The 21,707-nt window shown below is 34.4% G+C and overlaps 1 protein-coding gene and 1 non-coding gene across 2 annotated transcripts in view; one reads left to right on the top strand and one right to left on the bottom strand.

Annotated features, from left to right (window-relative positions):
* LOC146539371 (uncharacterized) overlaps nt 1-21,707 on the bottom strand; it is a 48,798-nt gene that overhangs the window by 5,065 nt on the left and 22,026 nt on the right. Inside the window, exons 6-9 of the mRNA XM_085185031.1 lie at nt 17,756-17,953; nt 16,291-16,389; nt 15,851-15,949; nt 3,598-3,732 (exon numbers count right to left, since the gene is read on the bottom strand). Of these exons, the coding sequence (XP_085041157.1) occupies nt 3,598-3,732; nt 15,851-15,949; nt 16,291-16,389; nt 17,756-17,953 (531 nt within the window). The remainder of the gene's footprint in view (nt 1-3,597; nt 3,733-15,850; nt 15,950-16,290; nt 16,390-17,755; nt 17,954-21,707) is intronic.
* Nucleotides 11,223-11,294, top strand: TRNAC-GCA (transfer RNA cysteine (anticodon GCA)). The gene has a single exon. It is a non-coding gene; the product is annotated as a tRNA-Cys (tRNA).

Here is a 21,707-nt window from a genome sequence, read left to right as displayed (position 1 = left end):
GTCAATAGTTTTCTAATATTTTCATAATCCTTCATATATTTATTTTGTAAAAAAAATACATTACCTACCTAGGTACTTCCTTTACAGAAATAACAATCAAATTAAAACAAATCCTAAATAAACAATAAGTGGTTACAGACGACAGTTCCACACAAAATAGGTTAAAAGTGTTTCAGAAGCATCGCTAGTCGCTACACTGACAAGCTCGTCCATTATTTATTGAATTTGTCCCTGAGTCGAGTCTCGGCTAACGAAGTAACGAAATGCAATAAAGCGCAAGCCGCAAGCTGCAAATTGATATTGATGACGGGAAATTGACATTGTGTGAAAACTTTTAACTGACAAGATGTAGGGAACAACTAGAAGTATATGTACTAATAACCAAGAGTATATGAATTGGCGTTGCCAGATTTTTCTCGGGGAGGAAAGCGAGACTTTTGTCTCTAAAATTGTAAGCAACTAGGTATAGGTATATAGCCGGAGATATATTTGATTAAAATTTTTAAACACTCACGTTCCCTCTGCCTATCTTACTTATGCGGAAGGTGAAGCTGTTTTTTTTTATATATTTTTTGTCTATGGTAACAGTCAAAATATTAACCTCATTTTTATAATATCTAAGGGAAATGTATCAGTTTCATTTCAACGTATTGATAAACAGTCGAAAGGAAAAGTAAGCGAATCATGAAAGTTGTCTTCATAAAAAAATTACGAAACAAAAATAAATACAAATAAGTCTGCCAAAATACAATAAGGAAAAACTTCAAAATACCTCAGCATAACATCAACATATATAGATGTGGCATCAAAAATAAACCGAAACCAAATATTATAGGTACCTACCTACTTACCTATGTTTATAAATATCTCAATTCGTGCTCAGAAAAGGACTGATTTTCGTTAACGGAAGTCAAATTTTAAATGAAAGTATATTTTTCTAGCGCCTATTACCATCAGTCTGTCAGGCGTATTAAGCGGCGAAACTCCACGCCAAAAATTGTCTCGACAAAATTATACCAGAAAATATGATAGTTAAGGTAAGTTCTCGCTCCGATATCAAGACAGAGTGCGGTGATACTTAATGTCTCGAAAACTGGCTTGTTACAGCGCGAGGTTAAAAAAAAACTCAGCTTTCATCATTATAACTGAAGCAATATGTAAGTTTAAATAGCACAACATATGTATTGTAAAATACAAAAGGCACTTAAGCACCACTCTATCAGTGTACGCACACAAACAGATTTGGCCAATCTCCTCTCTAAACATCATTAACTTGTCATTCCCTATTTGCGTCGTTGAGCGCCGGCAATCCGACGTAATTCAATTAGGGGCTCGATAAATGGACAAGTGGATTCGCCTATTAGGGCCAAATAAATATTTTTCAGCAGTACAAATGACGATCAAGGGAAAAGGACGAAATAAGCTTTTATTTCGACTATGTTTTTCTTTGTTATTTCTGAAAAGTAAATTCAATTTTGTAATAGAAGTAGGTTAGAAAAATAAATGTTATGAAAATAATATAATTTCCAAAAATATAAGGAGGCTAATTGAAACGTGGAGGCACAAGCGTGCGACGTTAAACGCGACAGGTTGTGGATTCGATTCCCAGACGAGGAAATGAAAAATTGGTTAATTTTATTTCACCGCTCTTGTGACTAGGCAAAGCGTGACGTTGAGTTTTCACCACTCAACGCGCCTTTAAAATTTGGTGGAAAGTGGGGGAAGGAAGTATCTTAATGGGAATGGAGTGATTAAACACTGGGTTCCGAGTTGCCCTCTGCCTATTAATGTACGGGATACAGCGTGAAGCGAAAAAAATAATGATATTTTTTGTTTACTTTTAAGTACTTAAAAGTCTGTTCCGAGGCAATTAAGTAAACGTCTTGTGGCGACGTAAAAACTGCAAAGCTTAAGCTATTATTAATAAGTTGCTTTAACCATAATATATAACTTCATATTCTCCCGTGGAACTTGAGTTCTAATTTGAAGAAATTCACCAAAAAATAGTAAAACCTGTACTTTACTAAAAAAAAGCGAAATTTTCTCCAAATTAAAACAAAAATATTCCTTGCAAATTAATTAATATTTTTTTTATTCAAAACCATCCATACGCATACAAGCGTTGAAATATGAACATAGGTAATATATTATTAAATAATCTCATATTTCTTAAAGTCCTAAGTAAGCAATCCTTGAAATCCGCAAGTGCCCGGGGGCCGGAAAATGGTCGAGAAAGTCAATTCTAACTAAAAGGGATATAATAGGACGTTCTAAGTTAATAAAATAGAAGAATTTGAGTAGTTTTCCATGTAGAATGTTATTTGTCGTGCGGTCGTCGTACGTGATATTTGATCTAATCAAAAAATATTTGGATATCGTTAGTATTTCTTGTGGAACGATATTTTTATATTAATATTGTTTGTTTTATCAAAATTATAGCAATGTTTTATTAAACAAGTTATTCATATATAATATATATTTAATAAGTAATACTTTTTTATTTTGTGCTAAATTTCATAACTGTAATTCCACGGGAAGTAGGTACTCTATAAGTTTAGATAACGTGAATTTCATACAAAATGCAGCGATCCCATTTCTTCAACTTTCCCATTTCCTCTGGTGTCGAGGCAAAGCGCGGCGTTGAGTTCTGCCACTCAACACGCCTCCAAAATTCGGCAGGAAGTGGAGAACGGAGTGTCTTAACATCTACTGCCACTCTCTGCCTACCCTGCTGTGTGCGGGATACACCGTGAAGTGGTGCAGTACAGTGAATTTTGATTTAGAATTAAATATTCAAAACGAAAATAAAACTGTGTTATATTTATAAATATTCCAGAGCGGACGGGTCGATTGTGCATTACTCGACGTCTGCCATTGAGACCTCCGTAATTGGACGCTAATTAGAGGAATTATTAGACTGGATAGTTTAAACTCCACAGTCGTTACCGGGATTTGAACTTGTATAATATTTTAATTAAGGTATAACATGCCGAAGCTAAGTTACGAGCTTTGATGTTTAAATTTAATATTGCTATGATAAAATTTTAGGGTAAAATTGTAAAACAATAGGTAAGTAATTTTGATTTATCAGTTAATGTGCCTTTATAATAATAGTATTTTATGATTAAGGCGGGCACCAAGTGTGACTGTAAACGCGATTGCTTGTGGGTTCTATCCCCATTCGAGGAAATTAAATATTTACTTAAATTTACATCTTTATCTCTTTGCTCTGGTGTCGAGGGATTGATGCTGCGTTGTGTTCCGTCAATCGACACGCAATGCCTCCAGAATTCGGCGAAAAGTAGGGAACAGAGTGTCTTAACATAACACCCTCTGCCTACCTTGCTATGTGGAATACAGGGTGAAGCTAATAAAAAATATATATTTTAACAGATAATAAACAAACAGAAAAAATGTGGAAAAAAGACAAAAATATTATATTCGTTTTGTAATATTTTATTACTTTGTATTGAAGAAAAGACGAAAATAATACAAATTATATCTCAATATTATTCAAATGGTTTCTTTTATATTTCTATAAGTAACAACTAAAAAGTTACATCAAAAACAAATCCTACAAACTATAAACAAACTCACATGCCGCTGATCCAAGTTAGCAGTAGCCGTTAACAGGTCCAGTATAGCTGAGAAGGAGCCCCGGGCCGCGCGACGAAACCCCTCCGGCGGAGACTCCGCAGCGCCGCCCGCCACGCTGAGCGGAGACTGTGACCACTGAGGAAGGTTAAATATGCTGGTGCAGTGGGAAAAATATGTTTGTGGATTTTGTTTAAAATGTCTCGTTTATTGGGATTTTTTACAATGAAGTTGTCATTAGGTATGCAAGGTGGAGAAAATGTTCATTTCTTAGAAAAACTGATCAAATGCGAGTCGGACCCCCTCACTGGATCGCGGCTAGATATATTTTTTTCTTATATATTTAAACTTTTCTATATTTATTGATTTTTTTTCTGTTATTTGTTTCGTAAGTTTTAAGTCAAATCTTATCATTAGAGGCCCACGAAAAATATTCTAATAATATTTTGACAGTGGCAATTTTCATACAACAGGCTACAAAAACAATGAATACTTAAATGTTCGTAACTTCTGATTGCGTTACTGACTTAGAAGCTTAATTTTTCCTGTGCTTCCTGTGACTGTTTGTGAAATGAGTCATGTAGACATTTGGTAATAATACAGGCAAAACTATGAACCTATAAGAGCTTGGATTTTTCGTATAAGGTACGGAACCCTTAATATATAATGAATTAATTTAGTTAAAGAGTAAAACAACAAACGATTACATATTCTATTTTTTTGTTTAGAAACGTAAAGTGATGAAGCAAAGCTAAACGTCATTAATTTGACATTGGTTTTAGTTTGTCACGTTTTAGTTTGTCACGTTCCATAATCGACAAAATTAATAACACATTAAATTATTCGTGCATTCTATTTCAATCATAGTTCGGTTATATTAATTGATAATTACTCATAGCATAATCTTATTTGCATGGGCTTTGTGTAGTTGTAATATTTATTCCCAATGGAGATTGAATTGAATATAATTTCGAACTATACTTAACCATAATCATAGTAACAATAAAATAACCGTAAGGCCGTCGTGACGCAGCGGCACAAGGGTGTGACTGAAACGCGACGGTTTTGGGTTCGATCCCCACTAGAGGATGTGAAATATTTCTTTACGTCCATCTCTTCGCTCTGCTGTCGAGGCAAAAGCGCAGAACGCAGCGGCAGAAAGTGGGGAACGGAATGTCTTAACATTAGGTTCCCTCTGCTTTCCTGCTGTGTACGGGATACAACGTGAAGTTGATAAAAAAAATAATGGAATGAAAAGAGAAAGTTGAAATATTAAGTATTTATAAGATGTTTTACACATAAACGAAAAAAATGCCTTCAACAAGTTTCATATAATAAACGAGTGTTTAGAAACTTACACCGTGAAGTGGAACTTATCTTGATACAAAGGCCCAACGACGTCGTAACTTTTTAAGAAGTAATATTACTTTATAAGACTACACGCTTTCTGGCGAGGATATTCCATTGGTATATTAATATTAAGATGAAACTTTAACTTTTATGTTAAACGCAACAGTTCTTAGTTCTTATTGGTTCGATTCCCACCCACTAAGGAGGATGAATTTAATTTCCGCGTTCTAGTCTAACACTAAGCGCGGCGTTGAGTTCCATCACTTAACACGCAATGTCTCGAACATTCAGCGGAAATTGTGGGAAGGAATGTCTTAAAAAAATCTTTGATGTCTCCTACCTAAGAAACACACTTGTGATGTACTTAAATATGCTATTAATTTTGAACCTTTGATGAACATCAAGTATCATCCTAACAAAGGTTCCCCTTCGCCTTTGTGAGAGCGTTGCGTATTAGGTAGAGTGCTTCACCAATCTTTTTAACACGAGACATAATAAAACTAGTTAGGTGTGCATTACATTTAGTCACTGAGGGTTCTGTATCTAATAGAAACAAAATCGCGTAGCAGGTCGACGTCAAGTTCAACTTAATAAAGTTGACAATGTTAAGTTTGGGGGTTTGTATAATCACATTTTGTATGAAATATTTTTCTGTGGTAAATAAATATTTTTTTATTATTCGAAATCTTTCTTTTATTTGTATTATAAGTTCATAATTGCAATTTTTCAAAATTGTTGGTCCACGGGGAGTACCCTACAACACAGACAGACAAACAGATGGCAGAGGGATAACAAACCGATCCTAAAAAGATTCTGTTTTTCGATACGGAATCCTAAAAACCAAGTTTGTTGTACCAGAGTCTTTTATCATTGTCACTATTAAAGAACTCGATATAAAAGTACATTATATAATACGAATGTAACAATTTATATACTATTTAGGCGTAGCAAGTTTTTAAAACGCTTCTGTTAGAATAAAAAAAATAATTAAGAATTGTAATTATGTAATTCTTAGATATTTTTCTATTTCTTTGTGAGATTATGTTATTATAAGTTTTCCTATTCGCATCTTTGTAGAATGATTTCACTGACTTCTACCTGCTAATGATTTTTATAATTATAACAAACATGATCCATTGACGAGGAAGAATTCTACTAAAATATTTTATTTCATTTTAAACTGTTATCAATACAATTATTTTTAATATTTATTCCTCAAAATGTTAAAATATTACACAAAATATTGAAAATATTAAGTCTGTGATTTAATTTCACCCAAATATTTATTTTTTTTAGAGCACAGGAAAGCTGTGTCGGCTTGAGCTCACTTTATAGGTATGAGAGGAACATATATCAACAAGTAGCTTTACTTACTCCCAGGTACGTAGTTACGTGAAGTTGTCAGAGTAAGGGAATGTTTTCTGTTTCTCATGCTACTCGTATGTATGTAGTTTCAAGTTATATTTTCGCATGAGTTGGGGCTTGTTTGAAATTAGTTACTCCTTAAAAGTTTGGGTTTTCATTCCCGCTCTGGTAACCGTTAAACGTTTTTAAGCCACATTTTGCATTTCCAGATTATTTTCTCCGTTCTAGTAGAAAATTGGGATAGTGACGGTAACGGAGTGTCTTAACATTATGTTCCTTTTCTTTCGCATACCCTGCGAGGCGGGGGAAAATCGTTAAGCTGTAAAAATAAATTTGCACAAGTCATAATAAAAAATAACACTTAAAAGTGATAGTGGAACGTATAAATATTAATATTTATTGCAAGATATATCTTCCCTGAAACAAGATAGGTAGTGCGTTATGAGATATCCGAAATATTTATTTATTTGACATAAACCACAAAATGTTCGTTCAACCGATTTTACGTGATACGCCTACTGATGGGAAAATAATTTCATTCGGTTCTTGTACATATTTGCCTGTATTCAAATTTACAAAAACATATTTTTTATTTTTATATTGCTACAATATTTTTTTTTACTATATTACTTACATGGAACAGGATAGGTAGAGAGAGCATGTATTGAATGGCAGAGCTTATCGCCGCACCTTGTTTTATCACAGCATACCCGCACATAGCAGGGTAAGTAGAGGGAACCTGGTGTAATACATTCCGTTCCCCACTGCCCACGGAAATCTCGAAACATTGGAAATAAAAATATTAATAATAATAATAACTCTTTATTGTACACCCAGGAAAAGACACAAAAAAATACAATAAAATTATATAAATGTACAAAAGGCGGCCTTATTGCTTAATAGCAATTTCTGCCAGGCAACCTTAAGGCAGAGGAAATAGCAAATTAAGATATGGGTAGGGTGCAAAAAAAAAAAAAAAATTAAAGGTATAAAATAAATAAGAATATATTTACCATACATAACACATACAAAGCATACATAAATACATATAGCCGTATTAATATACATACATATAAATATATATATATATATATATATAACTACTACATACATACATAGATAAAGATAAGAACTAAATGGTAAGAATAAAATGTGTAATGGCAGAAAAAAAAACAAAAAAAAAGGAAAAGAAAAATATTAAGTTATTCATTTCAGCTTAAATTCTTATTTATTATTTAATTACTTCCCTCGACTGGCCAGCCACTATGCTTACAGTCAGACCTCACCTACTGCGCCACGAGAACCTCCAAGTTGGGGTCTTTATAAAGAAAACCGATCCATTATTAGATAATTTAATTTTCCGGCACTTTTACATAAAAGCCTTCGTAGCTATTATCAGAAGAATGTCAGAGGATGTCAAGATAATTCAATTTGTTTTCCCAACGACAAAAACAATAATAAATCTAAATCATAATAATTTTATAAAAAAAATCTTCGAGTGTTTACGATGAAATTTTGATAAGGATTGGAATATCTTAGATGTAATTTTTTCTCGTACACTGGTATTGAAAGCAGGTGTATTAATCTTGCGTATAAACTTCAACAATTTGTTTTTGTTACTTCGAGAGCTGTGTGATATAATGTGTAGACTTTTAAATAGAAAGTATCTATATTAATATTTTTCGACTCCGCAAATTATTTTTATCTCTTTGCTCTAAAAAGATTTCGTGACGTTGATTTCCCCATCAGAATCGCCTCAAACATTGGGTGGAAAATAGTACTTAACACTAGGTTCCCTCTATCAATCTATAAAAAAAAGAATTTTATACGAATAAGTTACGATACGTATTTACTGAGAACTTTCCCACAACGCATATAAGGCACTACTATTTGTATTATGCAGCGGATGTCGAGTTGCCAGGTGAGCTGAGCGGTGCGGGACCCTCAATAATTCACAGTCAGCCTCGGGGTTAACGGGGAGGGGGAGGAAGGAGGGCAGAGGAGGGAGCGGGGTTAAAGTCAACTCGCGATTATTTTTTCATACGATCCTCTGTTTTTCTTTAACCTCTCGCTTCCTTTGGTGTATGAATAATGTATGGCAATGCGGCTGAAGAGGATCTGATCGAAATTTTTAATTAGAATTCTGATTTTTTTTTCTAATTTATAATTGATTGGCTACTATGTTGTGAGTTTTTAATAATATAGAAATATTTGACTATTTCAATACATACTCTTAGTATAAATATTTAATCTTACAGAACGAAGTAAATATTTAATCTTACAGATTTACAAACGCTGAATCAAATAATTTAACGTAGGTAACGTTCTAAACATGAAATATTCCTAGTTATTTCTATTTATATCTATCGTTACGGCCTTACGGCCTAAGAACTATGTCGGATGCAAGTGCCTTGCTATACCAGTTCCCGGAGCGCGACCTCCCGGACGCCCGAGGAAGCGTTGGTTGGATGTCGTGATGCAGGACATGAAAGCCAATGGTCTAACCACCGAGGACGCAAAAGACCGTGCAAAGTGGAGTAGGTTGAGTAGGAAGGCAGACCCTGGTAATAACCGGGATTAATACCCGGAAGAAGAAGATTTCTATTTATATCTATATCAAAATGGACTATTTCACACAAAACAAACAATAAAAACAACCGTTGTAATAAATAAAACATCTAAATTCAATTATTAGCGTCAAACAAAGACAAATCAAATCAATATTATATTATCAATACGAGTACTTCTGATACCGGTATATTTTCCGTTCATTTAATTAGTAATTGAGTTTATTTTCGCCCCAATCGACGTTCGCGCTAAATTGAATTTGCGTAAAACCAACTCATCAATTTATCATCGGAAGCGTGGGTTAAAAACCAGTGACAAAGATTCAATCAGGATTAAGATATAATAGCCATTTTTTGAAACAACTAAAAAATATATTTATCTCTACAGAATGCATGTCTAGATAAAGTCAAGTAGGAAGTAAGAACAAAACAATATTAACACGTAAACATATTATTAAACTTATGCAAAAGGTCCTTACGGCTTAAAGCGTACGGTCCATATATTCTATATACTTTACATTATAAAATAAAATAAATCAGCTTCACGATGTATCTCGCACACAGCAGGGTAGAGGGAACCTAGTGTTAAGACACTCCGTTCCCCAATTTTTGCCGAATTCTGGAGGCATTGCGTGTTGAGTGGCAAAAAAACTCAACGCCGCGCTTTTCCTCAACCTCCTGAGCGAAGAAATGGAAATATAAACGTAAATAAATATTTCACTTCCTCGAGTTGGGATCGAACCCACCACCGTCGCGTTACAGTCACACCCTTGTGCCGCTGCGCCACGACGGCTTCAAAGGTACTTAACAATTTTTTATAAATTTTACGATTTCATGTTAATACATACATATACTGTTATTTTACTCGGTTTTTACCAAATTAGTCGTCAGTTCTATATGTCCAGTTATTCGGGAATGTCAAGTTAAAAAGTTTAAATTGGATATCGGATGGGACCTTTGGACCTTTTGGGATCTGGTATCATTTCGTGATGGTATTAAAGCGGTTAATATGAGATACGCCAATTAAAATTATTTGATACTTATGCAATAAAATTTATTCTACACACAAGATACACAAAGAGAGAACAATCTAACACTTACAGAAGGAAAGAAAGAAATTAAAGAAATAGTTAAGCGAAACTGACACGTAAAATTAAGAAGATAAGGCTTAAAATGAATCCGGCCCTCCGACATTCGGCAGTAGCCTGCCAAGGGCTCCGGCGCAGTTTATAAGCTTTGGTGCAAGCAGAGCGAAGTGCGATTTAAACGACTATAGACCGTCCAGGGTCAGACCCAGATATTTTATCTGGGTCCGTACCTCCACCTCCTGACCCTGTATCTTCAGAGTAGCCCTACGGGGGGGACCCCTGCGCCGGCCATGGAATAGGAGGGCCTCTGTTTTGGGCATCGAGACCCTCAGACCCAGCGCTTTGATGCGGTCAACGATAAGGCGAGGTCCGGCTTCAGTCAAGCGTGCCACTTCTTGATATGATCGTCTTCGGGCTGGAGAGCATTCTTTTTTTCACTCCGCAGCTAGTCTTCAAGTGTAAGATCAAGGTCATTTCGCCTTCTACACCTTGTGTATGTCCGCCGCGCCCGATTACAGGACGCCCGCAATTCGGTTAACTCATTAGTCCACCAATATACTTGGCGGCATCGTCGTCGTCGCCGAGCTACCTTGAGTGTACCAGTTTGCCACAATGGCCGCCTTGACCATCTCCATCACCATCATGGAAACTGTCAGATTAACATATTTTCATGTTTAAGAAGACGTAGGAAATTGATGATATCAATATCTGACGCGCTGAGTATGTTTATGCAAGAGATTTTTTTAACCCCCCCCCCCAACGGTCAAAAGATATGTGACATTGTTTTCTTGTTATCATTTAAGCTTCGCAACCCAATAGGTCTCAATGACGTTCGAGTAAATCCCGAGTTTGCTTCTTCCTCCCTAATGTAACTATATGGTGTAACAATATAATATTAGTTAATTAATTTCGTGTTTTAAAAGACAATATGAAATGTTCAATACTGTATTAATAATTTCAAATTCAAATTCAAAATATTCTTTATTCAAATAAACTATTACAAGCACTTTTGAATAGTCGAATAACTAGATAGATACCTACTAACAAAAAAAATTATGTTTTAATTTATTAAAATATTGTCTCTAATATGTATTTGTTGTAATGCAAACTGCATTTCCAATGTTGCGTTTCATTTTTGTAATATTTTTATTTATAACTAATAATCTAATAATGTAAAAAATATTTTTAAATACCTGCTTTTAAAATATTTTTTCAGTATTTTTAGGACATATAAGTTTTATTCAAAATATCTACCAGTGGGGATATAGCTCAGTGGTAGAGCATTCGACTGCAGATCGAATGGTCCCCGGTTCAAACCCGGGTGTCCCCTGAATTAGAAGAGTATTTTCTAACGAAGATACTTTACTAATTTTTTGTATTTTATATATTATTTTCTGAATTAGATATATGCAGATATATTCCTTTACTCAGCTTTGTATTTTGATTTGTTTTGTTTTTTTGCAAATTAATCATTCTAATAACATCCTTTGCGTAATGCATATCAATAGAAAATCGTGGTGTTTGTGACTGATGTCGCGGGATGGCGCTAGTTTGACTGTGCGCATGCGCTGGGCAATTGACGACAACGAAGCTTGCTATGGCGCGGTGCGCGGGGTGCGCCTACCATTTATTCTCTTCATTTCTCTTTGCTTATCATATGTCGCGTCGTCGTTACACCGAAATTTGTCTTGTCAAAGTTTCCTTTATTAAACGTTTATGTTTATACAGTCCACTAATTTCAACCCCAACAAGGTCCTACGCTTTTGCAGTAAAGTGGAAAGAGGCCATAAATGTGAGGTTGTGGATTCAAATCGTATTCGAGGAAATAATTATATTTAATTCATTGTCATTTCGCTGTTCTCGTAGACAAAGCTGCTTGGACTCCGCCATTTAAACAAAAAATTGTCGAGAAGTGAAGAACGGAATCCCTTAACCCTAGGTTTCCTCAGCCTACCTTGCCATACACGTACATAGTAATGTATTTAAGTCAGTGTTGATGAGATGTGCACTAATCTAAGAATTGTATTTTTGTTTAGTTTTTTTAAAATAAAGTAGATTTGGAGTTATTTAAGAACGAAAAGAAAACAAAATGATATTATAACAATATTAAATCTATATATATAAAAGGACCTGTCCTCACTGACTGGGGTAAGACGCACGCACAGCTGTAACCGCTGTGCGTAGAAACGTGAAATTTGGACAGATGTTTACTTTTGTAATCTGGACATCCACTAAGAAGGGATTTCAAAAAATTTTAACCCTAAAGGGGTGAAATAGGGGTTGATAGTTTGTATGGAAAAAAAAAATCGCCACCGATTTTTATAAAATCTAATCTTGAAATTTAGATTTTTAAAAGTATTTAATTGAACACGTATTTCATCGTTTTCTAGAATTCTCCCCCTAAGGGTGCCAATAAGGGGTTAAAAGTTTGTATGGAAAAATTCTTAAATCGCCACCGATTTTTATAAAAATTGATAGGTATTTAGACTTAATAAAAAATATTTAATTGAACATGTGTTTCATGGGTAATTAGAATTCACCCCTAAATACGCACGCGAAGCTGCGCGCGTCCGCTAGTATAATATAAAATCATATGTTTTTACACTTAAATATACATTGGTCAGTTAAGTTTCACTAGTGATTCAAAATCCCCGGACTGCTCATCCCTCTTTACCTTTTCGAGTGTTTGATGTGATGTTAGTGAGAGAAGTCCTCTCCTTATGCTTACTTAGGTTGGAGAGGTCTTTGAATGTTTTTGTTGTAGAAACGTTTACCTGAGGCCGTCGTGGCGCAGCGGCACAAGGGTGTGACTGTAACGCGACGGTTGTGGGTTCGATCCCCACTCCAGGAAGTGAAATATTTATTTACGTTTATATGTCCATTTCTTCGCTCTGGTGTCGAGGCAAAGTACAGTATTGAGTTCTGCCACTTAACACGCAAGCCTCCAGAATTCGGCAGAAAGTGGGGAACGGAGTGTCTTAACACTAGGTTCCTTCTGACTACCCTGCTGTGTGCGGGATACAGAAAAAATCTCTCATATTAAGCCTATCGATTGGGTTACGACTGCGCATTCATTCAAAACAGTATATGAGAACAGATGAAATATCGATGTCTGACTTCCGAACGAACTCCACCAAACCTCTGCTACCCTGGTCACTAAAAGGGGTCCGCTTGATACGTGACAAATAAATAAAAAAAAAACCACAGTTGTCATCGATGTTGTTACACTACTCTGTATATGGAACTAGTTTTATTGGATACTTCTGTTGGGGTCATGCTCTCCTGGTGTACAGAACTATAAAGCGTTTCGTCATACATCAGTAGTGATGTTCATTCATAGTTTGTATGAGGAACGGTATTTCAATAGGTTTAAGGTTAATCCGTTATAGGGATGACTTTTAGTGTTTCTTTTTATTTTTATTAACCAATATATTATTATGTATTTGCAGTGAAATGAAGACATGGACGATATCCTTTAGGATGAATAAATGAAGACAAAGATGATAAAATTATGTGGATTAAATTTAAACGATATAATTATTAAATTTTTCCTTGACAAGGAAATAATTAGTTTTAGTTTAAGTTTTTTTAATCCTATTTTTTCTTAAGTAAAATTAAAATATCTTACATATTTATTTTTTTGTTTTTTTTTACAATTTAATTAACTATGTTAATAGTCTTAACATAACCGTATGCCATTGTTACAGTCATATCTATACGTGAAGCAGAAACTTGGTACCCCTTTATGAAAATATGCGCAGAAATTTAAAACTTAAAAGATTTTTGTTAAATTAATAAAAAAGTAGATACAACACAGATTGTATGGTACATTTGACAACAATCAAATTCAAAGTCGTTAAGTTACACATCGAACTGATTTTTGACGAAACCGTAGCAATTAAAGAATATCTGTAAATACATTATTGTTTCTAAAATAATAATAATTAAAAAAACCTAAGTAAAGTATAAAAATATGGACTTGGCGGGATATTTATACATTGTGTGGAATAACATTTTAAAGATTTTAAAAATAAATGAGCCAAAAAAACCTTTTAAAATAACAACAATGTTATTTACTACTTTAAAACTATCCCTCAATCCTCTGATTAAATATTTTGGTTCATCCTACCGGTTACTTCATGTTTTCCTGGTATGTGAAGGCATCAAGCGTTTCATATGTAAATGTTCGGTGATAAGCCATATTTATAGAGAGAGACGGAAAACAAAATAATAATCATCTCACATCTCCATCTCTTTCTAACACATAGATTTAAAAGAGGATAGCAATATTGCATTTTTACAGTATTCATAGGTTATTTAATGCTATCTCTTTTTATCATGACTATAGGTTTGTATTGCATCTACGCTACGTTGTTTATTGTTTATGTGAAGAGACTTGAGAAGGTGTTGTGAAAGATGCTATAGCTGTATGCTTTCCTGGTGTTTGTGAGGAATCGGTTGTGTCACTTTCCATGTCAGTTAGTTTTATAATTTTTTTTGTATCTTTTTAGAGTTCCCTAGCCAAAGGGTAAAACGGAACCTCGTTTCACAGATAATGTAAAAAAACAAATACCTACTAAAACAACCGGTTAAGTACAAGTCGGATTCGCTCACCGAGGCTATATCATTTTTAGGATTGTAGGTCAACGGGAAATATAATTTATAAAAGTTGAACAATTTAAACTTGCGGACATATTCACACATTTTGTATGAAATGAACTACAAGTAAAGGTTTGTAATGATTGTTTTGTACAAAATAAGCTATAAATTTTCACTTTCCAGATATTTTCTTTATTTGTATTGTAAGTTCTAACTTCGTGCTAAGTTTTATACTGTAGGCCCACGGGAAACAAATGGGAAGTTCATATCCTATCAAAAACGTTGTACGCTCATATCTTTTTACGTTGATTTAAAAGCTTCTTTTTTTCCGTGATCTGAGGTAAGGTACCTGAGAGCCCTAAATATTAAGTTCAGCTTGATAATGAAATGAATTGAAATGGTCTTGACAGACGGACAAGTAATTCTACAGGGTTTTCGTTTTTACCTTTTGAGGTACGAAACCTTATAAACAGAATAAAATAAATATTTAACGAGTTCAATTACAAATGTGATTTTGTTGTCGTTTTTATAGGTAATGGTACGGAACCTTTCGCCCGCGAACGCGACTTACATTTAGATGATATTTTGTCTTTATTTCAATTAGAAGAAGCAAGCTAGAAGAAATATGTGTGTTCCTTATTTTGTAGAACTAACAAGGCCAGTTATGTAAGGCCAGAGTGTAAACGCGACAGGTTGTGGGTTCGATTCCCACTCGATAATTAAATATTTAATATTATCATTTCTTCGCTATGGTGTCGAGGCAAAGTGCGGCATTGATTTCCTCCTTACAAAACGCAAAACCTCCAGAATTTCAGCGGAGTGTCCTAACACTAAGTTTCTTCTGCCTACCCTTCTTCACGCGGGACACAGACAAAAAGAACTACAAAGTCTTTTTTAAAACTATACATGACTCCATCAGATTTGATAGTAAAACGTACTTTGTATGCATGAGGCACTTGTGAACTTATGCTCTCCTTGTAAGTGAAAGCGGTTGGTCTCACGGGACACTCTGGGTGTGGTTGGGACGGTTCCACCGTAACTAATTAGTTAATTAATTATTCATTTTATTTAATTATATTCAAATTTATTATGTACTTATCTATTTGTGTATTTACTAGCGACCCGTTTGCGGCTTCGCCTGCTTGTATTACACATATTTTTTTATCACTAGGGTCCCAGGGTCCCTCTGCTTACACAAAAAAAAATACATGTAAAGATTTTTTGTAATTACAATTATTTTTTTTTATCAGCAATCCCCTTTAATCCCTAAAAACATTTCATACTAACCTGATCGGTGAGTGCTGGATCAGCTCCATGCGCGAGCAGCAGTTCCACAATGTCAGTAGCATCTGCAGCACACGCCGCGTGTAAAGCTGAAGAACCTACCTGTTTTTAAAGAATTTATTTTACTATATTTAAAAAGTTTATGTTAATATTTTAATGTAAATAATAAACATTAGTAATTTATTGTTTGTTTAGTGTTTGTTAAAAATGATCTTTTATTCAGGAGAGACAGAAGGAACTTAGTGTTAAATCACTCGATTCCCCACGCGCCGTCCAATTTTCGTAGCAGAACACAAAATTGCGCCTTATGGTGATACCAGAGCGAAGAAATATAAATATTCCGTTACAATACATATATTTTGTTGAACTTGAACCTAAGGCCACACAAAACTTAAAACTACCATAAAAGCCACTAAGCATAAAAGGTAAAATGTTAATCTTACATTATTTTGCAAATGGACATCAGCACCAAATGCGAGTAAGTGCTCCACAATGCCGCGACAACCTTGAGCGCAGGCCATCTGTAGCGCCGTTACCCCATTCTATAGAAAAACATAAGAAAACACATAAAAATAAATAAGTGTACTGGAATTCCGTATGGCTGAGGACATTCGTGGCGAAGGGGAACAATTGTGCGACTGTTAATGGCTACTGCTTGCGAAAAATATTTTTACATTTTATAATTATGTAACTTTCATTACGTATTACAATTATACATTTTAATTGAGTCAATAAAAAATAAATTTTCACTCACCATAACCTATAAGATTAAGATATAAATTAAGAAACGAAAAGCTATAAATATTTAGAATGCCTGTAATTCCATCGACGCTAAAAGCACCGACGCCTCGTTCTTAATTAATTAATTTTCTCTTACACGTGTAAGAAAATGAGCACTTACAATATTAATGTTGAATAAATAATATTACGAAATTACTAAATTCAGATTTCACCTCCCCGCCAATATGTCTGTCATAATTTGACATATGACAAGAAAACAAGAAAACGTCTATCCAAGGAGAAATTATATGTATATATTTAGTGGTTGTTTCATGACATAATTTGGTATATTATACTGAACGGTATTTTTTGTATTTATTGCTTAGAATTATTATATTTTTTCTATATAGTTTTTCCTACATATTTTTTATATAGCAGAGTAGGCAAATTCCTTTACTCTCCGCCCGATAAATACGAGACACTGCGTCCTTAACTGAGTGCAAATGAAAATATTTAATTCCCCCGAATGAGACTCAAACCCACAACCAATATGTTAATAACACTCGAATAGTACCGTTTACAAAATACAGATTAATAAAATTCTGAATTATTTATTGAAAAAAAAAACGCCAACAAACTACAAAGTATGCGTATATCATTTACGTATTTCCATGAACCAGGAACACATAAGTTTGCGACACGTTGGGGAATGCACTTTGAATAGTTCAAATATTTGTGCTATCAAGTTGAGAATGCTTGGAGCTAGTGCCTCTTTGCATCGCATAGTTTGCTCTTATAATAAAAGTTTTTGTTTTCAACTTTTAAAACTATATAAGTAATTTAATAAAATACAATAATATTTATAAAATCATAATAACTTTGTATTTAATTTTTTTCAGCTCACTCTGTATCTTGCATATCATAGGTAGGCAGAGGAAGAATAGTGTTGTGTTGAGACACTCCTCTCCCAACTTTCCGCCGAATTATCAAGGCATTGCGTCTTGAGTAGCAGAACTTAAGGCCGCTATTTTATCTTAGCTATATATATATATTATAGATAGATATTATTATAGATTATATTTTGTAATACTAAATCTTTATACTAATTATAATCTGTTCCCCTCCAACCAGGACAACAGATAACACAAACCAAATAAATCACCAAACACCAGGCAACCATAAACTTACATTATCTATTGCATTAACATTGCACCCAGTATCCAACAGCACTCGCACTAGCTCCGTATGGCGGTGCACCGCGGCCTGGTGTAGGGGGGTGCGGCCGCTGTGGTCGCGAGCCTCGCGCGACGCTCCTCGCGACACCAGGAGAGCAGAAGTGGTGTGGTGGCCTCCTTCGCATGATAGGTGGAGGGCTGTTCTGCCTGCCTGTTGGTTTGTGTTCATTGAATAAATATTTTACTTATGGTACCTATATGTTGGATTTTTTTATATGAAATGGTAATTAAAATATTAAATATATTTTAAATATTAAATATATTTTAGATATTTTTTTATTATTATTTTTAATGGCCTGATTTTGCGATGACAGGCTATTTTTTATTATAAAGTTTTCTGATGGATAATTTGATATAACCTTATGTAATGTCAACTGCCACATATTTAGTATTTCAATATATATGTAATAGCGGCCCGCCTGCGGCTTCGCCCGCGTGAACTGCGTTATTATAAATTTCTGTCTCCCTGAGTACCTACGTCCTATAAATGACGTTCATGCAAAATTTGAGACTCCTAGAATTTAGTAACGAATGACAAAGACAAATGTCTAACATTTGTCTTTGTCATTCGTTTACGTTACTAAATTAAAGAGACATTAGTAACGAAGTTTCATACAAACTTTCAACCCCAAAAACAAACCCTTAGAAGTTGAATATTGGAAATTCCCGTCTTAGCGAGCACCTATGTCTTATAAATAACTCCAATGCAAAATTTGAGATTTCTAGCACATGTAGTTTCTGAGATTTCGTGATGAGTGAGTGACCTTTCGATTTTATATATATATAATACTAGCCTTCCGCTCGCGGTTTCACCCGCGTGAACTATGCTATTATTAATTTCTGTCTCCATGACTACGTCCTAGTGACGTCGATGCAAAATTTGAGATATCTAGCATTTGTAGTAACGAAGTTTCATATAAAGTTTCGACCCCAAAAACAACCCCTTAGAAATTGAATATTGCAAATTCCCGTCTTAGCGAGCACCTACGTCCTATAAGTAACTCCTATGCAAAAATTGAGATTCCTAGCACTTGTAGTTTCTGAGATTTCGTGATGAGTGAGTGACCTTTTGATTTTATATATATAGATATAGATTATGTGGTATTCCTACGAATTAATCTGCTTTTCCCCGGGACAAAATCATGTCTGCTTTAATTAAATTAAACAGTATATAAATAGATATTGAATTTATATTCGCAGTTTCCCAATATAGAATCACAAGTAATTTTCAAGCACGGCCGCACCGATTGAGCTCTCGAACACCGTTCTGCTAACGACAGGCACAAAGTGCATTGAAAGCGTCGCTTCTCTGTTATTGGAAAAATATAACGGTCGTTGGACATTGAAGAGGTTAATTTGTAAATGTTTATATGTAAATATGTATTTAGACTGTAAAAGCCAATAGGGCTTACAGCATTAACCTCATGGTAAAAAAAAACCATGCTAGGGAAGTGATTCAATTATGTATTTAGTTTACATTTTTAAGGTATTTAAAAAGTAAAAACGGAACCCTTATATAGTTCTGAATTTTTCTGTTGTATAGTTCTGAACCTAATTCGTACAGTTGATAATTTTGATGTGCTGTTTGCAGATTTATCATTTGTTTTTGTTTGTGAATATAATATTATATTTATTGTATGTCTACTCTTACATTGCTAAGAGACTGATAGACAACGCACAGCCGAAAATATACACTGTCCAAAGCCAATTAAAATAATTTAGATAAAAATTTCATAACATTTACGCATTCAATGTAATTATAATCTTATTATATGTAAAAGCAACGAACCGCTACATACAAAAAAAAAACAATAACACAACAAAAACATACGTCAGATAATCTCCAATGTACGGCCGGTCTTATCTCACGTTTGTTTTATACAACTACGCCATGACTTATGTGTGCCTGGTACAAATAGTTTTTGTTTTCTAGCCGCTTTGCACTGTCTGACATTTAAATAAAAAGCACTTTGTAATAAATAAATTGCTTGTATGCGAGTATGTTGGTATAAATAAGCTGTTTGGTCTTCACTTTTATGGCTTTCGAAGCCGCTGTGTCGCAGTGGCACAAGTGTAAATAAGATGATTGTGGGTTCGATTTATACTATTTATACACTATCAATTATATGTGATTTCGATTTCACAGCAAATTGTAGCCGGCGAATTAATTACAACGCGCTATGCCTCGAGAAATCGGCAGAGAGGAATGGAGTGCCTTAACGCTGGGTTCCCGGGTTCCCTCTGCCTATCTTGCTATATGGGAGATACAGTGTAAAGCTAAGAACTATGTAGTACAACTTATAATGTTCACATTTTTGTACAAATTCCAACAGAGTGAAGAGGAAAATGAGAAAGCATATTTCCTCTATTTTTCACTTTGCAGCAGGTCCTCGTGTCAAGTTCTGTTGTCAATTACTAGCGAGTGTCTCAAGTGACCGTCCTTCTTGTCATATTCTTCCATTTTAAATTATAATAGTTTAAATAATAGTTTTTTCTGCCCTGGTTAAATTTCTTGAGTAATTCTTATTATGCGAAAGTTCTGATATTAGAAGAAAGAGAAAATCCTTTAGAAAGCGTAATTAGTGGTAATTTAGAATACCAACATACCTACGTTTAGAAAGAACCTTCTTTCTTTTTACAGGATAGGAACCTGGGAACCTAGTGTTGACATATTCCCTTCCCCACATACCACTATCTGGTGGCGTATTGAGTGGCACAACTCAACGCCGCACTTTGCCTTGTTATCAGAGCGAAAAAACAAAATATCTATATTAATGTTCTCGAGTGGGAACGAATCCCTTCGAATCCGTGGGATTGTGCCCCAGTTCCACGATTCGAATCCTATTTAGATCCTCGCAAATTTTATGGCGATAAAAAGAAAATACTTAAAAATAATAAGAGATTATTACTGTTTACCAAAAATTGCACATTTTTACTCTGAAAATGAAACGAGATACAACATGTCAAGGTAAAAGCAATTCAGCTTACGATTTATTACTACTATAATTGGGTAACTCAAACAATAAGCACTGTATTTTTATTGTACTTCGAATGTTAAATAAAAATAAATTCCATAGCTCTTTCACGTTATATTCGTAGGCACGTTATTAATGAGAATATAAATCTTTTTAAGGGTATATGAGAGAATTTACATGTTAGGCTAAAGTAGGTAGTAGGTAAGCAATTGAAGGGAGATGAATTATTATTGGCTTTAAATCATTTGTGGTATAATGAATAATGGACACGTTGTCGAAAAGGTTCAGTTTTACCTATAAATTGAATTACTTTTTTTATTTTACTGACATAGGTATAAACTTCAAGTGGTATTTTTTCGCATTTTTGTATATTTTTCCAGACCTCATGATAAAAACGGAACCTTTAGGTGATTCTACCCTGTTTTAAAGAGTTTTCCATTTAATTCAGAGATTTTCCATTAAGAGGTAATTACATATTATTTTATATTCACTCAGCATTGTTATTATATTTTTTTTTTTAAAAAAGACAAAATTCCTCGTTCATTAAAGCTGTGAATATTTTCCACGCATTTCGATTTGTATTCTCATTTCCGACTCTGTGAGAGCCGATGATTGCTTTAATTTTCCATAGTTTATAATGTGACTTATTTGAAGTTTATAAATACTTATTTAAATACTCATGGAAAGATGTGTTCATTAATTTAATACTTGTAGATGGTTTTGAGCTTTTTTTGGCTGGGGACGTTGCCATTAAGACACTCCCGTTCCTCAATTTCCGCTGAAATCTGAGGGTATTGCGTGTTAAGCGGGAGAACTCTCCGTCACGCTTTGCCTCGTTACATTTTTCATTTCCTCGAGTTAGAATCGAACCCACAACCAGTCGGGTATACTGTCCTACGTAAGTGCCCCTGCGCTAAGATTGGCCTGTTT

This window comes from Heliconius melpomene, chromosome 4 (genome assembly GCF_056956725.1).
Source record: "Heliconius melpomene rosina isolate 202511_hmr_F chromosome 4, ASM5695672v1, whole genome shotgun sequence".
Lineage (NCBI taxonomy): Eukaryota > Metazoa > Arthropoda > Insecta > Lepidoptera > Nymphalidae > Heliconius > Heliconius melpomene.
This window is presented reverse-complemented; position numbering and strand designations above follow the sequence as displayed.